Source organism: Mustela erminea, chromosome 7, assembly GCF_009829155.1.
Source record: "Mustela erminea isolate mMusErm1 chromosome 7, mMusErm1.Pri, whole genome shotgun sequence".
Lineage (NCBI taxonomy): Eukaryota > Metazoa > Chordata > Mammalia > Carnivora > Mustelidae > Mustela > Mustela erminea.
Window position 1 is genome coordinate 104,759,547 of NC_045620.1, and position 18,790 is coordinate 104,778,336.

At 37.0% G+C, this 18,790-nt stretch overlaps 1 protein-coding gene across 1 annotated transcript in view; it reads right to left on the minus strand.

Annotated features, from left to right (window-relative positions):
• The window catches only part of ZC3H6 (zinc finger CCCH-type containing 6), a 56,204-nt gene that overhangs the window by 29,503 nt on the left and 7,911 nt on the right, over window positions 1-18,790 (minus strand). Inside the window, exon 2 of the mRNA XM_032352759.1 lies at window positions 805-985. Coding sequence (XP_032208650.1) covers window positions 805-985 — 181 coding nt within the window. The remainder of the gene's footprint in view (window positions 1-804; window positions 986-18,790) is intronic.

The following is an 18,790-nucleotide window of genomic DNA, read 5'->3' on the forward strand; positions in this document are numbered from 1 at the left end:
AATGCTGTGCAGCAACAGTTAACTAATAAGATTTTGGTGTCTGGAAATGCTGTTTTTCCATAAGAAATATCTAAAAAGTAGGAGGGATCTTGGAAACAGGCAGTGGATAGAAACTGGAAGGACTTTCAGGACAGTATTAGTGAAAGTCTAAACTGCCTCTAGTGAGAGCACCTGGTTAGCTCAGTTGGTGGAGTATGCAACTCTTAATCTCCAGATCATGAGTTCAAGCCTCACACTGGGTCTAGAGATACAAAAAACAGTAATAATAATTTTAAAAAATGGGTTGGGCAACCAACTCTTGGTTTCCTCTTGGATTATAATTTCTTAGGTCATGAGACTGAGCCCTGCGTCAGGCTCCATGCTTAGCAGTGAGTCGGCTTGGGATTCTCTCTCTCCCTCTGCCCCTCCCACAACTCGTGCACATGTGTGCGCTCTCTTTCTCTCAAATACACAAATCTCTAAATAGATAAATAAATTGCCTTGAATGATTGTTAGTAAAATTCTGAACTTTAGGGCAACTTGAAGTGGGATATCTTATTGAAATCAGAAGAATAGGGGCGCCTGGGTGGCTCAGTGGGTTAAAGCCTCTGCCTTTGGCTCGGGTCATGGTCTCAGAGTCCTGGGATCGAGCCCCGCATCATGGGGCTCTCTGCACAGCGGGGGGCCTGCTTCCTCCTCTCTCTCTGCCTGACTCTCTGCTTACTTGTGATCTCTGTCTGTCAAATAGATAAATAAATCTTTTAAAAAATTTAAAAAAATAAAAATAAATTTAAAAAAAAGGATTCAAAGTAGATTCTAACTAACCTTATGTTTTTCACGTTTTCTCCTTTTGGATTTTTTCTTCTCTCTTTCTTTCTTGTGTTTTTTCCTTGATTTTCTATAGGCTTTTTCATTTTTCTGTTTTTCATCCTCTTTTGCTTCCTGTTCTTGTGTTTCTTCAAGTCCTGCATCATCTATTTCACCATCTTCTAATTCGCCATCTTCTCTGTAGAAAACAATGACATTTTTATTTTTAAATGTTATTCAAAAACGAATCTTATAGGAACATTTCCAAAAGAAAAAAAAAGCAGATGTCAAGAATTTAAGTTACATTCATTTAGATCAGGAATGGCAAACTTTTCCTGTAAAGGGGCCCAATAGTATATTTATAGGTCAAATACTATTTCTGTTGCACATTCTTCCCCCTTTCTGGGGAGCAATCCTTCAAAAATGTTAGAACCAGTCTTAGCGGCAAAAATTTGCCAACCTCTGATTTGGATTAAGATCACGGACTCTTACCAAATGAATGAATGCATGCATAAATGCGGTGGTATTCCATTGTATTACAGTAGTTATCATCTATTAAACATTACCTTTTAAAAAAAGGCTGAACTAAAACATTTCAGTAAGTAAACATTCTTACTACAGGAAGGGGTTTTTAACTTAGCGTCACATAAACAACTATAATTAGCTTTAAAATAAAATAATCTGTATTAATTCTCACCATCAAACGTCAATAAGAAAATAAATTTCAATAAGTAGATAAGGAACAAAATCTGAGCTACAGAAGAATCATAAATTAAACTTGAAAAAAAATTAAACTTGAATCTGCAAAAAATAATGGTAGTAAAATCATGAACGGAATTCCACTTCCCAAATACTAATATGTTTGCTATAATGGAGACCAAACTAGAAACAAACTTTTATATTGCTTATGACCTTTTTATACTTATAGAAGCCAAAATATTAATAGTATTTTAAAGACAAATTAAACAATGACCTATCTACATAAGTATATAAAATAAGTTTAGCATTTAAAGTTTCCATACAGTTTGAAAAAATGCAAACTTCTATAAATAGTACAGAAAAACAAATGTCTGTATGACTGGAAAAAAATGAGACGCAACTAAACGATGGTGTGTGCATTGTAAAGATACTTTTAAGTTGCTAGGGTGATTGCCTGGGTGGCTCAGTTGTTAAGTGCCTGCCTTTGGCTCAGGTCATGATTGCAGGGTCCTGGGATCAGCCCTGCATTGGGCTCCCTGCTCCGCAGGAAGCCTGCTTCTCTCTCCCTCATTCCCACTGCTTGTGTTCCCTCTCTCTCGTTGTGTCTCTGTCAAGCAAATAAATAAAATCTTTAAGAAAAATAGTTACTAGAGATACGTGATTTCTAAAATGCAAAACTGATGATGTCATTCTCCTGCTCAAAATCCTCAATGATGATGTGATGTCTCAAATTTGCTTCAGAACTATCCACTGGGGGAGAAAGGAAGTGGTATCAACAAGATTGGTCATGAGTTGGTAATTGCTCAGATTGTGGGATGTGTAGGTGTTTGGTTTTCCATAATAAAAGGACGATACCAGTGATTCCCTTCTGACCTGAGGATGACATCAGAACTCCATGATATTACCAAAAGGCACTTTATAATTGAGTCCCTGTTTGAGTCCCTATTCCCCAGCTACTTTCAATTTCTCATGGCTGTAAGCTTTAAACATCACCTTAAAAACTCTTATTGCCCTGCTCCTCTCAACACCTATCCTCCACTTCCTTTATCTGGCTAACTCCAGCTCATTCTACTGGACCCAGTTCAGCTGTCATTTCCTCTGAGATGCTTCCACTGATGACCCAGGTTTAGGTGAAGTTTTACCCGAAGAACACTCCTAAGAATTCTCATTTCTTTATCACTACACTCTATGCATTATGTTCAAATAATGTGAACATATTGGTTGAGGAAAGTAGGACGCAATTGAGTCTTTCATAGCTGTATCTCTAATCCCTAGGATGGTTCCCTGCGGTTCACTGAATGAATGAATGTATACTATCCATAACTCCTACTTTGAAGAATAGGCACATGATACCACCCAAAACTGGTTGTGAAGTCAATGTTGTTTTCCCCCAGTTTCTATTACAAAATCAAAGAGGTATATATATCCATTCAGGCAGACTAGAAAATTTCTTGTGAGGCCGGGTTGGCATTCTGGCTGTTTTAACAAAAAACATTCTGAACTTTTATAACACTATAAAACCTGAAGTTCCAAGAAAAATGAGTACATATATTCATCAAAAGATAAGCACAAGAATGTTCTCTGCAGCTTTAGTCATAATAGTAAAAAACTGTTAACAACCCAAATCATCATCAACAGGTGAATGGATAAATTTGCTTTATTTATATAATGAAATGCTATAAGGCAAAAAATAATTAGCCACTGTTACACGCAATATGGACAAATCTTATAGACACAATTATGAGTAAAAGAAGTTAGACATGAGGGTATTGTTTGATTCCATTTATATGCATTTCAGGAAAAGGCAAAACTAACCTATTGTGACAGAAGTCAAAATACTAATTACCTCTTGGAGGGTTGTAACTGACAATAAAGGGGTACTAAGGAATATTCCGGGGTGTTGAAATATTCTGCACATTGATCTGTGTGGTGATCATTATATATACATACATATTTATGTGTAAAAATTCATCAAGTTGCATATTTTCAAACAGCGTACTTTCAAACTGCGTACTTTACTGCCTATACTCACACCATAACAAAATTTAAACAGCACCAAAAAAACCTATGGACATTCACCCTTTATTTTACCACCCTTCTCCTCCAACATGAGCTCCTTAAAGCATAAATCTTTTTATATCTTAAAATCACTAATTCATACTTATCACTTTGACTGGAGCTATTTAAATACCTAAGTATTCAAGCTAAAAATGCCGCATATGAATTTATGTCCTACTTTACATAAATTCTTTAACTGTGAAATATGGGGTGTTTATATTTGTCATTCGACAAAAAGCAATGAAAGATATTTTACATTTCTTTCTTCCCCCTTAGCCTATTAACCATTTCAGCATTCACACAATAACAAATTTAAACTTGGGAATTTATGTTTGGTTACAAATAAGAAGATAGAAAAAGCAAATAAAGAACACTGATCCCCATTTCCATGAACTGTTTATAAATGCTTTACAAAAATCAGCTTTGGGGGCACCTGGGTGGCTCAGTTGGTTAAGCAATTGCCTTCAGCTCAGGTCATGATCATGGAGTCCAGGAATCAAGTCCCGCATCGGGCTCCCTGCTCCAGGGAGAGTCTGCTTCTTCCTCTGAAGCTCCCCCTTCTCATGCTCTCTCTCCCTCTCTCTCTCTCTCTCTCCCTCACTCATTCTCTCTCAAATAAATAAATAAAATCTTTTTTTAAAAACCCCAAAACCAAAAATCAGCTTTGGGCACAAATGGAAAGCATGTATGGCATGCTGGAAGAGGAGACTTCCAGGGAGGATAGCTGGCTTCTAATTCCAATTCCGCCACCAAAACAAAATAAAGCTATCTTGATTGAGCACCTACAAATGTATCACACTCTAATCTAGGTCTGTGAAAAATAAAAAACAGAAGAGATAATATAAGTAAGAGTGTTTAGCATTCTCTAGATTCTGAATTAGTTCAACACCATTATGAAAGCTGTTTTGTTTACTAAACCCAAGAAACTTGTTTAAATTTAATAAATCAAAAAGAGAAGTTCCCAGTTCAATTCCATATGGAGACTTTTCATTAGTGTAGAATAATAGAGTGATTATGTCTTTTTTAGAAAGAGGCCTATTCATGTTTATGAACATGTAAATAACTGTTCAGTTAACCAACAAAATTATTCTTAAAAGAATTTATCTCTTAGGCAAATTCATAGAGACGGAAAGTAGATTAGGGATTGACAAATAGATCAGAGGGAGGAATGTGGAGTGACTGTCAATGGCCAAAGAGGGTTTTCTTCTTGGAGTGATGAAAATGTTCTAAAATTTAAAAAAAAAAAAAAAAAGGTTCTAAAATGAGATAGTGGTAATGATGGCACAACTCTGAATTTCCTAAAAACCAGTGAGTTGTACAATGCCCTCACTGATCAGGACATGTTCTTATTCTGAGGTAAATTTCACTAGACCCTTATAAACTGATTTGTTTCATAAAGGACGCTACTTTTTCCCCCATTCTGATATTGTTGCTATTAAAACAATTTAACCTGAACCATTCAGTCTTACCTCCACAAGTAGTTTCTGCTTTTTCTTTATGCTTGCCTAAACGCTCCTGCTACAAGCTACAGATCAGAAACTGAGTCTTCTGGAAGAAACACAAAAGCCTCAATAAAAGACTATACAAGTACTCCTAATAGTTGATATTACAAAGATGTTACTCATAAATACAAGCATCCTGGGAAAAGCTGACATGATCACCAGAAAAAAGACATTGCTCAGAAGGTATCAAGTGAAGGTCAAAGATGTCTTCACATCCCAGAAGCAGATGACTTCATAGAAGTAGACTGCTTATCCTAAGACCAACAGAACACAAATTTCCTAGATACTTGAAACTACTGCTTGTAACACTTTTCTTTTCATGCTTTTGTTCTAAATCACCCTGTCATTTCTCCTGTACTGTGGATAATGGAGAAGAACTACTCTGAACTGATGCGCTGGTAACCAGCTCATCATCCACCTAGCTCACCACCGGCAAGGCTCAACCGCAGGCTGGCCTCAGACCTGGCAGAATGCCTCATGAGCCTCCAGAATACGGAAATAGAGGCAGTCTTGGGAGGTGCTGCTACATAGCTATTTTTAACCTACCTCTATATATCTCCTTGTATGGTCGCTGTTCCTCAGTCACAGGGTACCCTACCACTCATGCTGCCTGTGACTATTTGGCCTCTTTGGTTTCAGTGTTACCCAGTAAGACGATGGACACGAGGAGCTGACACCATGGTGATCCTACATTTGTTGTCAATATAAATAATAAACTGAATTTTACTGGCTGAATTTGTCAGCATGCACTTGCTTGGGTCTAGGCTTGCCCATGCCTACTCTGATCTTTTCCCTCACCATATATAGCTTATGTATGATCCTCTTGATAAAGCCTTGACCTAACTCCCTACATTATACCTCCCAAACTCGTTATTTCTTCTCAAGGAAAATGCTGTCCAGTCATGGAAGAGCTACCTGACATGAGTTTTTGTGATTTTATGTTTATCCCCAAACTGAACCTTGCGCTAGATGGCTTGCTAGGTGGCTCATCTTACCTGTTTCAGCAAACGTTTCTTTTACAAACTACCAGTGGTAAAATCTGACAGATATCTACAACTCTCAAAGTGTTTTTCTCTTTATCCTTTATCCAACACATTCTTACACCCTCTGGAATGTATTTGGTTTGCAAAAATTAGGGTTATCCCTTTTTGACTATCTACAGCTATAGCAAGTTTCACTCTCAAGCCAATCTCAGAATTTGCAAAAGCCTCAACTCAAAACAATTCCTTCAAGAATGAGACTTGGGGGCGCCTGGGTGGCTCAATGGGTTAAGCCGCTGCCTTTGGCTCAGGTCATGATCTCGGGGTCCTGGGATCGAGTCCCGCATCGGGCTCTCTGCTCAGCAGGGATCCTGCTTCCCTCTCTCTCTCTCTCTCTCTGCCTGCCTCTCCATCTACTTGTGATTTCTCTCTGTCAATAAATAAATTTAAAAAAAAATCTTTTAAAAAAAAAAAAAAAGAATGAGACTTGGTACAAATTCATGGGCAAAATTATAAATTTTAATTAGCCTAACATCCTCCATAGTTTTATGACAACACTTCCAAATTTTCCTTAACTCTATGTAAGTTATCAGGATCCCAGAGATAACAAAGAATCCCTTTCTCACTTTTTTTTTTAACAAGTAATTCTACTTCTGTTTTTACATATGTAACCCTTCGAATCTACATTTCCTGAATCAACATGTTTATTCATGTTTGTCTAATCAAAACCTAACTTGCATATGCACATAACTATATATAAAAATATAATAATGAGTCAATTTGAGATTATTTCCTTCCCATGTCCTTCAGGAGACTATGCTTCTGTGGGAGTGTCTGAAGGGACACTGATCTCCCCAGAGCAAAAAACAGATATTCTTTTTACTAGAATCATTTGGGATCTATTTTCAACTAAACAGGTCACATAACTTGAAAACGTTATCCAAAATATGTTATTAACATTGACTGAAAAGATAAATAATACCGCAAAGCCCCAGAGTTACAACAAACCAAAGTCATTGATCTAAGTGGTTGTAGATAATAGCATAAGCCCTAGATTTCTCGCTGGCAAGCCAAGAAAAATTATGAATTACTGCTAATACTTCCTTCTACCCATGAAGTAATATCACAGGGAAAGTTGACCAATCTATATTCAAATAAAAGACAAGACAACTTGGCTATCAAAAGTGGACACAGGGGCACCTGGGTGGCTCAGTGCGTTTAAAGCCTCTGCCTTCAGCTCAGGTCGTGGTCCCAGGGTCCTGGGATCGAGTTCCACATCAGGCTCTCTGCTCAGCAGGGAACCTGCTTCCCTCTAACTCTGCCTGTCTCTTTGCCTACTTGTGATCTGCCTGTCAAATAAATAAGTAAAATCTTAAAAAAAAAAAAAAAAGTGGATGCAGGAGGCACCTGGGAGGCTCTGTCAGTTAAGCTTCTGCCTTTGGCTCAAGTCATGAATCCAGGGTCCTTGCTTGTCTCTCTCCCTCTGCCTCTCCCTCTCACGCACTCTCTCCTCACTCAAATAATTAAAATCTTAAAAAAAAAAAAAAAAAAAAGCAGACTCAGAAGTAAGTAAGATTCCCTTACTTTGGTCATCCCTCTAAAGAGCCTTCTAGTCTCTTCTTATAATTCAGTCATGGCTATTCTTGTCTCACAGTTTTTCAGTGCCTGGTCTCCAGAGTCATATATGCTTCTGCACAGCTCTTATTTCATCAGATGGTACAAATACTCATTTGGTAACAGAAGGAAAACAAAAGGACTCTGATATTCAGTCAGGCTAAATACTAAGGCCTTTGATCATAATTCCTACAAAGATCATAACCCATACAGCAGTGAATACATAGCACGCTGTTCTATAAGGGTAGGACTAAGGCGGTACTGTTAAAATAAAACTCTACCAAGTTCTCAGCATGTGCATATAAAAGTGCTGATCTAAAAAGAAAAAAACAAAAGTGCTGACCTTATATCTCTGAATCTAACAGACACTTTCATATCCCACCTCAGAACTCTTTATAAAGCAATCTCTATGCTTTTTGTGACAGAACAAAATCAAAAGGAAGAATTTCTGGTTCCCAAATGATCCAATCAGAACATAAAACCTAGAATTTCTAATATATAATAAACCTTCTATTTTCCTCTTTATCTTTCCCACTTTCAGCATGGAGAGAGAGAGTGAACTCATTTCTTACCCAGCAAGCAGATTAACTAAGCTTCAAAAAAAAAAAAAAAAAAATCTTGAGTGAATTATATTATTCCTTGAATGCTATTTATAGAGCCTTTTGTTGATCAATATATAAACTATGTTAAAATTCTTAAGATTGAGGTGAAGCTAGGACCAAGATTAATTTACACAGGGGTGTGCCAGAAATCCTTTACTAATTTTTATGTGTGAGCTGCAAATTTGGCTCTGAGCTTCAGGGAACAAGGATTAGGTTTAAGACAATAGTGCTTCCAAGACAAAAACAGACCAGTTGCTCAAGAGAGATTTAGTTTTTTCTAGTAGTGAGATGAGAAAGAAATTTCTCTTGAGTCCTCACAGAGACAATATTATCTGATAAAATTGTCAGTTCTTGACACAATGGACACGACTTTCAATAGTGTCCATACAACAAATGCAATAGTTTATCACCTACAGCATGCCCCAATTTGAACCAGGGCTTGCTGCCAAAATCCAATTGTGAAAAAGCAATTATATAAGAAAAAAATAATATTGTCCAAGTATGCAATTATCTGATGTTCTGACTTTTTTTAAGATTCTATTAATCTCTTTACCCAGCTTGGGGCTTGAACTCACAACCCCAAGACCAAGGGTTACAAGCTCAACCAACTGAGCCAGCCAGCCAGCCACTCCTCTGATATCCTGATTTAATCTAGGGATAAAATCTACAACATCAAGAGCAGAGAGCCTGGGCGGCTCAGTGGGTTAAAGCCTCTGCCTTTGGCTCAGGTCATGATCCCAGTATCCTGGGATCGAGCCCCTCATTGGTCTCTCTGCTCAGAGGGGAGCCTGCCTCCCTTCCTCTCTCTCTGCCTGCTTGTGATCTCTATCAAATAAATAAATAAAATCTTAAAAAAAAAAAAAGAGCAGAGATTCTCAAAAACTATACATATATTAGAATTTTCTGTCCTCCTAACAAAAAAAGGGGAGGCATTCATTCACTTAACATGTATTTATTCACCACCTTCTCAGTGGGCATACAATGACAAACAAGACATGGTCTCTTCTTTCAAGAAGTTTTGAATCTAGTGATGAGGGAGATAGACATCAATGAAAAAAACATATAAATAAAGTAACAACCATACAAGTAGTGCTATGAGAGCACCCAATAGGAGAAAGTCATCTGTCAGAGGCACCTGGAAGGCTTTCCCTGAGGAAGTCATGAAGTGACTAGTTCTAGTGAGGAGTTCTAGCCTAAGAGATAAAGGGTTGCAGAGGGATCTGTGGCAGGCAGAGATAATAGGATAAGCAAAATTTCTGTGTAGAAGAACTGAGACAGAAACTGAGACAATGCCAAGGTCACTGGATTATAAATAAAATGGGAAAGCTGGTTTAAAATTATGCTGGAGTGACGGGTGGTTCTAGATCATGCAGAGCTTTGACCATGTCTGGGGTTTATTTAATATAAATGAGAAAGCACTGAAGTGTTTCCAGGTGAGGAGCTGATGTAATTAGATCTCCATTCTGAAAGATAACTTTGAGAGTAAAAAAACAAGACCTAAAGGGGAAATAAAACAGATAGCAGGAAAGCAGTTAGGATGCCACTGCAATAAACAAGCAAGAATCTAGGGGCACCTGGGTGGCTCAATGGGTTAAGCCTCTGCTTTCAGCTCAGCTCATGGTCTCAGGGTCCTAGGATCAAGCCCCGCATTGGGTTCTCTGCTTGGCGGGGAGCCTGCTTCCCCTCTCTCTCTGCCTGCCTCTCTGCCTACTTGCGATCTCTCTCTCTCTCTCTCTGTCAAATAAATGAATAAAACCTTAAAAAAAAAAAAAAGCAAGAGTCTAGAAGAAGAATGGAACATATTTGGAGAACCTAATAACTTGACATTGCTCCCTCAAATACACACAGTATGAATGGGAATGTTTTTTCTACAACAGCGTTGAAGCAAAAAAAAAAAGGCTGAAAACTATCAATTCAAGAAATTAGTAATTATTATCATTCAGGCGACCCTCCATGAATATTATAAACATTCTCATGATTGATATGTTTTTTTAAAAGATTTTATTTATTTATTTGACAGAGAGAAAGAGAGAGATCACAAGTTGGCAGACAGGCAGGCAAAGAGAGAAGAGGAAGCAGTCTCCTTGCTAAGCAGAGAGCCCCATGTGGGGCTTAATCCCAGGACCCTGAGATCATGACCTGAGCCAAAGGCAGAGGCTTAACCCACTAAGCCACCCAGTCGCCCCAGATTTGTATGTTTTAAATGTCACCTCCTTATTCCTTAGGTCGTTCCTTTGAACAGGATCAACATTTTTCTTAAAAGTAGTAAGGATATGAATGAATAATGTGTAAATATTCTATATCACAGGAGCACACAATCCCCATCATTTCAGCCTCAAAATGTTCAGAGCAGGCATTATAATGATCTGATGCAGGTAATGAATATATCAGTAACATAATAATGGAACATATAAATTCAAGCAATTTAACTTCCTGGTGAACCTCCCAGTAACATAATAATGGAACATATAAATTCAAGCAATTTAACTTCCTGGTGAACCTCCCAGTATAAATTTAGTAGAGAATACACCATGAAGTTATTAATTAAAAGACTTAAACAAAGAAAAGGAGTCCTTAGAAGGAGATCTATGTGGGACGCCTGGGTGGCTCAGTTGGTTAAGCAGCTGCCTTCGGCCCAGGTCATGATCCCAGAGTCCTGGGATCTAGTCCCACATCGGGCTCCTTGCTTGGCAGGGAGCCTGCTTCTCCCTCTGCCTCTACCTGCCACTCTGTCTGCCTGTGCTCACTCTCGCTCCTCTCTCTCTCTCTGACAAATAAATAAATAAATAAATAAAATCTTAAAAAAAAAGAAGGAGATCTATGCTTTTATTTAAACACGTTTTTTCAGGAAATAAAAGGTTAGAAATAAGTGAGCTATACATTCAACTAAAGAACTCAGAAATGGGTAAACCCAGGAGAAGAATGAAAATAATAAATATAAGGGAAGAAATCAACAAAATACAGAAAACAAAAGAGAACATAAATAAAATTAAAGGCTCTTCTTTAAGGAAAGCATTAATATTTAAGGAAAGCACTATAATATTCATTATAGTGCCAGTTTGTCTTCATAGTCCTGCAATCAATCTCTCACATCTAGATATTAACAAATAAAAAAGGCAAATAATTCCATTTTAGCTGTTCCTTTTCTAAAAAAGGGTAAACTAACTTTGTTATTTTCCCCAGAAAGGCCATAATACTGCCTAGAACAGAACCTTTAAAAAACTGGGGGTCATCAGAGGATTACGGATATGTGACTTTAACAAATACTTTGAAATATAATTCTCAGCACTTTTTTGTCTATACTTTTTATTATCTAATTCTTTTACTATTTAAGGTTATCTTCAATTCTAGCAAATGTGTTTATGATCAAGTAACAGTAACTCTGAAGTAAAATAACATCTTAAATCAAATTTACAGTAAAAAAAACCCAACATGATAGTTAACAATTACCAAATAATTACTATGCTACAGAGATGTTCAATCAGTTCACTTCATTTTCATGTTAACTATGAAATATGTTGTTATCCTCATTAAACAGGTGAAGAAAAGGGACAAAGTGCTTAACTGATTCTGCTAGTAGATGACAGAGCTAGAGCCCAAACTCTGTCTGATTCCCAGATCCATAATTCTTTACCATGTTGCTATAACAGCTACACACATTTGGTGTTAGGAGGAAACTGCAAATAGCCAAACCACTTAATAGCCACTAATGTAAAGAAGATTATTTAAGAAGCTCACCTACTGGTGGGTAGGATATCGGGGTGTTTACTGTAAACTTTTTTCAACATCTTTGCATATTTGAACCTTTTTGTAATAAATGTTGAAAAAAAGAAACTTCATCAACACACATTTAAGTGATATTTTAAGAGATGACAGAGAAACTGTTAACGTCTAAGAGTTGCATTTCTCACATGCAAAAGTAAATATGAATTACTTCAATTCCACAGAAGCTATTTTATGTTATTTTTTTTAAGATTTTACTTATTTGACAGAGAAAGAGAGAGAAGGAGAGCACAAGGAAGCAGAGCGGCAGGCAGAGGGAGAGGGAGAAGCGGGCTCCCCACCTAGCATGGCGCGCAATGGGGGACTCCATCCCAGGACCCCAGGATCATGACCCGAGCTGAAGGCAACATGTAACCGACTAAGCCACCAAGATGCCCCCCACTGAAGTTCTTTTAATGTTTATAAGGAAATGGCAGCCACCAGGCTAGATCAGTTGGACTGATAATATGGGACTTAGAGTTATAAGGTACTATGGGGCTTTCTTTTTACTGAACAGTATTTTTTTAGGGGCTCAAAGGAAATTGGTCAAAAATTTTAATTGTATAGATATTTTAAAAAGTAAAAATAATCAAATCACATAGAGGTGGAAAATGGATTTCCTGTTCATTTCAGGGTCCCAGACAAGCAGATAAAGTAGTGGTCCAGTTTAGTTGGAATGTAGATCGGTGCATCCACTGTGCAAAACAGTATGTAGGGTCCTCAAAAAACTGAATATAGAAATACAATCCACTAATTCCACTACTGGGTATCTATTCAAAGAAAATGAAAACAGTAATTTGAAAAGATATATGCACCCCAGTGTTTACTGCAGCATAATTTAAAAAAGACAAGATAGGGAAGCAACCTAAATGTCTATTACTAGATAAATGGATAAAGAAGATGTGATGTATAACACACACACACAGGAATATCACATATATGTGATACATATATATATGTGTGTATATACACGTACATATACACATACATACAGAGTAGAATATTATGTGATACACACACACATGCACACACACGCACGGTGGAATATTATTCAGCCCTAAAAAGAGAAAAAGATCTTGCCATTTGTGACAACAGGGATGGGCACAGAGGGTATTATGCTAAGTGAAATAAGACAGACAAAAACAAATGTCATATGATTTCATGTAAACATGAAGAATCTAAAAAATAAAACAAGCAAGCAAGCAAACAAAAAAACAGAAATAGATTCATTCAGAGAACAAACCAGTGGGTGCTAGGGTGGAGGGCATTAAAGGAGAGGTCAAAATAGGTGAAGGGAATAAAAGGTATAAATTTCCAGATATAAAATAAATAAGTCATGGGGATGAAAAGTACAGCATAAAGAATATAGTCAATAATATTGTGTAATAACATTCTATGGTGACTACACTTACTGTGATGACCAATGAGTAATGTACAGAATTGTTGAATCACTATGTTGTACACTAATCTAACATAGTATGTCAACTGTATTTTAATAAAAATTTTTTTTTAAATATATATTATCAGGGCACCTGGGTGGCTCAGTGGGTTAAAGCCTCTGCCTTCGGCTTGGGTCATGATCCCAGGGTCCTGGGATCAAGCACTGCATCAGGCTCTCTGCTCAGCGGGGAGCCTGCTTCCCGTCCCCTCTCTCTGCCTGCTTCTCTGCTGACTTGTCATCTCTGTCTGTCAAATAAATAAATAAAATCTTAAAAAAAATAATATATATATATATATATATATATATATATATATATATATATATACATATATACACACACACATGTATTATCCCACTGTTTTCTGGCTTCCAGGGTTTCTGATGAGAAGTACTGTTTAATTCTATTTAAAAGTCACTTATATGACTTGGAAAAAAAGAAAGTGGTGCAGTTTAGATTAACAGCTCTCATAAGATGAAAGCCTCCACATCAAAGTCAGAAGAAGGGAAAAAAAAAAGAGAGGAATGCTGGAAGTAATGGAAACTGCTATGTTATCACTAAAGGTTCACCATTTAATAAAAACAAAAAGGAGCTAAGCACCAATATCCAGAAAAGAGAGTCAAATACTAATGAGGTAGTTGGCTGCCAGAAGAGTAATTTTCACCTAAATCTAAAGAAGACCCAAACCAAAATCAAACAAACAAACACCTTATTTAATGAGGACCCAGGATTCTGGCAAAGTGAGCTCACCTGAACCTGGAAATTAGAGCAGGAATGTTAAATAACCAAGTTTGTGACTGACATGTTAAAACCAATTACTTAAAAAGGCATTGTGTAGGGGGCGCCTGGGTGGCTCAGTGGGTTAAAGCCTCTGCCTTTGGCTCTGGTCATGATTTCAGGGTCCTGGAATCAAGCCCTGCATGGGGCTCTCTGCTCAGCAGGAAGCATGCCTCCCCCGCACCCCCTGACTGCCTCTCTGCCTACTTGTGACCTCTCTCTGTGTCAAATAAATAAAATCTTAAAAAAAAAAAAAAAGCATCATGTAAGGTAGAAGAACAAAAGCTCTAGAGCCAGAAAGATATGCACTCAGATTCTGCTTCCCAGTCATGTATTACCAATACTGACTTGAACCAATTATCCTTCACCTTAACACTCAGTTTCCTTATCTGCAGATAGGATCAATCAATCTACCATCACAAAGTTGTTTAATGATTAAGTGAGATAAAGTTAGTTAATTACGTAGCACTGTTCACAATAGATAGCCCCCAACTGAAGTTTCCTCTTCTCTTGTGATTTACCTGAAATATGTGCGTTTTAATAGAATGGGTATGGAAGATGACAGATACTTTCACAGAACCTGGGCAACGTTACAAATCCCAAAAGCATGGACTTCAAAGGGGAAATTTCTTTTATTCTTCCTTCAGAGAATAACAATGAAAAATTATTTCAAATAAGTAAATGCAGAAAAGAAACTGTGGTGGACCAAATCTGGAGTCTGTTCCTGAGGCTTTTCTCCTTTATCCTATCACTAAGCAATACTCAGCAAAAGTCTGTGTGAAAGCCTCCTATATTTCCGAAGTCTCCTGGACCCAACAAGAAAACACAAGATGGAACATAATACCTAGGGTTCATAGTAATTATAGTGACAATAGATATTCATGATGATCCAAAGTAATTAAGGAAAAAAATAACATTAATTAGTAAGAGAGGAAGGTATGCCACAAATTTTATTTACAAAGCGATCCTTTGGAAATATTTATAATAAAATTATAGTTTCTGATAATAAAATATCTATTGATGCTAAATTTCCTACCCAGTGCCAGATAGAAGAGACATTGCTGTATATTAATCTCGGGAAATGAAGAGTTGTTGTTGTTTTTTAAGATCTTATCTATTTGACAGAGAGAGACAGTGAGATCAGGAACACAAGCAGTGGGAGTGGGAGAGGGAGAAGCAGGCTTCCCGCCGAGCAGGGAGCCCCATGTGGGACTCGATCCCAGGACTCCAGGATCATGACCCAAGTCAAAAACAGATGTTTAAAGATTGAGACACCAAGGCGCCCCTTGGGAAATGAAGAATTTTTCAAATATATCCTTGAGCTTGTATGGTTGACATCATGAAAGAAAACTGTATTACTCCTCAAACATTCTTTATGCCATAAACTGAGATAGATTATTACGGGAATAAAACAATATTGTGTGTTAGGTTGCCATATGCTTTTTTGAGATTACATTTTTAAAAATTATTTTTTATATTTCATTTGCTATCTTGTTAACTCACTAAGCTAAAATTCATTTACCTTCATTTCCTTTCAATTTATCCTCTTGACTTAGGCTCTCCAGTATAAGCTGGGGAAACTAGAAACTCAATAGAAACCAATCTCAGCAAATAAAATACACAGAATTTGAAAGCTAGAAAGTAATCTTCTAGGGGTCATGACATCATAACAAAAGTTGAAAAAGTTGGGGCGCCTGGGTGGTTCAGTGGGTTAAGCCTCTGCCTTCGGCTCAGGTCATGATCTCAGGGTCCTGGGATCGAGCCCCATATGGGGCTCTCTGCTCATCAGGGAGCCTGCTTCCCCCCTCTCTCTCTGCCTGCTGCTCCGCCTACTTGTGATCTCTCTCTGTCAAATAAATAAATAAAATCTTAAAAAAAAGTTGGAAAAGTTTTGTTGGATGAATCTAGAGTAAACTGGGTAAAATTACCTACAACCCAATAATATTCAAAAAAATCCCACTTGGTCGGTTAAAGTTCCCAATATGCCAAATTACTTGCTATCATATTACCTATGATATGAGGTATCAGGGCTCTAGGTTTTGGGGAGTGTTCCTGGAGTTATTTTTTTTTTTTTTAACATGTCAAAATTAGGCTTTGGTCTAAGTATCCAGCTAAAGCATGTTTCTCCATTCTGCCTTGGTCTGCTTCAAGTCATTTCTGGATCCCTGAATATGACAAGACTAGAAATTACATGACCCTTAGGTTAGTTACTATTATATCTAATCAGCGTAATAGGTCATATATACTAAAAAAACTACGTCATCTGGATTTACTATTATTATCTGAATATCCATTTTCCAGGTTAAGACAGTATTTTAGGTATAGCTTACAAGAATCTCCTTGTGTGCTTTATATGCTGAAATTTTATCAATTCGATGAAGTACAAATGAACATTAAGGTAAGAGAAAAATGTGCAATTAATGATTACGAAAACCATTTTATGTACAAAAGAAACTAACAATCTTCAAATAGCCAAGTAGAAAATAGGAGTAATAATATTGAGAGAGTAATCAAACCCCACGCACAAGAACCAGCGATCTAGTACTTTATAGTCAAGTGCCAGTCATCAAGAAAATCCAAGCAAAAGAGGTGTTGGTTCTTCTGATCTCTATGCATTTTTAATAAATTCTCTTAATAGGTTAAAACCTGTACACAATAGAATTCTTGTTTTCTATAGCTAAAAATGTGCAGACGTAGGTAGATTTAACTGATCTCATACTCTTTTAAAAATGTGATAATATTCTTTATACACTCAATTTTTAATGTTTTAGGATTTAGAAAAACTGTCATATAAGATGAATTTGTAACAAAGTAGGTCGAAATTGCCTGGGATCAAGTAACAGCTAAAAGGAAAAAAAACCCAAACCCCTTTATGGATCCAATATCCCAATCCAGCATCTGGTGTAAGATTTTTTTTTTTCTTTTAAATCCTAGTTTCTTTATTATGGAAAATCATCAACTGGGTGTTGGGACTGGTGTTAGATTTAGTACCATCAAGAGGCAACAGTGGCAAGTATGAAATCAAATGCTACAAGACACAAACTGTCATAGTTATTTACTCTCTAAATCAGTTTCCTGAACTATAAAATGAAGATATTGCTATCTGTTCTGTCTACATGAATCATATGGATTAAAGTATATGAATTATAGGGGTACCTGGGTGGCTGAGTCAATTAGGCATCTGCCTTTGGCTCAGGTCATGGTCTCAGGGTCCTGGGATCCAGTCCCGCATATGGCTCCCTGCTTCTCCCTCTGCCCCTCCCCCGACTCGTGCTTTCTCTCTCTCTCTCTCTCTCTCAAATAAATAAAATCTTAAAAAAATAAAGTGTGTGAATTGTAAATAACAATATATGTAAAATATTGAGTATCACAAGTTCTAAACCTAGAACAAGTTCTAAACCTAGTTTTCTATCACTTTTGTAAATAGATTGTTAATAATTATTACATGGTTTTATAATTTTAATGATAATTAACTTAGGATTCCCTTTAAACACTCCTTGGGACTTGCTTTGGCTATTTGCCACTCAAAAATGTGGGTATGATTTATAAAAGCTGATATATTATAAGAGTTCATTTGAAGTAGTAATATTAAGACATTAACTCACATTAAAAACAAAGCAAAGCATGGGGTGCCTGGGTGGCTTAGTCAGTAAGTGTTATGACCCCATCTCAGCTCGGGTCTTGGTCTCAGGGTTGTGAGTTCAAGCCCTGAACTGGGCTCTGAGCCTACTAAAAAAAAAAAAGAAAGAAAGAGAGACAGAAAAGAAAAGAAATATAAAGCTATTTTACACTAGAGAAAGGTTGTTCTTTGCCAAGAGTAATAATAATCTGCTGAAACTGCTTTTGCAAAGGTCATCCAATGACTGCTATTTAGGTTGGTAAATGGGATCAGCAGTTAAGCAATACCTCCCAGGACCCAAACACCTCAAAAAAGACACTAGAAATAGTATTTCCTCAGAATAGTATCATCTCAGAAAGTTCAACCATAAAATCAAGATAAGGTGAACCAAAACAGAGATGAGGAAGTCAGATACACAGGACCAAGTAAAAGATGACTAACTAAATTTAAGATATGAACATGCAATGAAAAGAAATGTACCTATCAGAAAGGTGGGCTGGTTAGCAACAGAAATGATGAAAAAGGAAACACAGAGAGAGAGACAAATGTGGCCAGTGCTGACGTAAAGAGTGCCCAGGGGAGAAGATATTTTATAAGGGTGATAAATGCAAGTAAGTGCTTGGTAGATACATTACAAAGATGGAAAGATCACTCTATCTGAGCACGAAGCCATTTAAACTTCTAGTCATTTACAATCAACTCCCTCATTCTAATCCCATCCTCTTATTCATTAGGCAATATTTGGTAATTTGGTTTTCCATATAGCATTCTACATGGAAAGAATACCCTCCCTGATGCAAATATCTAATTCTCATTTTACATTACTGAATTGGTATTCTGATACACACACACAAATACACATATTCTCTTGTGATAGGGATTTCTATCCTTGAATAAAAATGCAGGTTCTAGAATCAGATTACTTGAGTTCCCACTGATGTACTCTGCAACC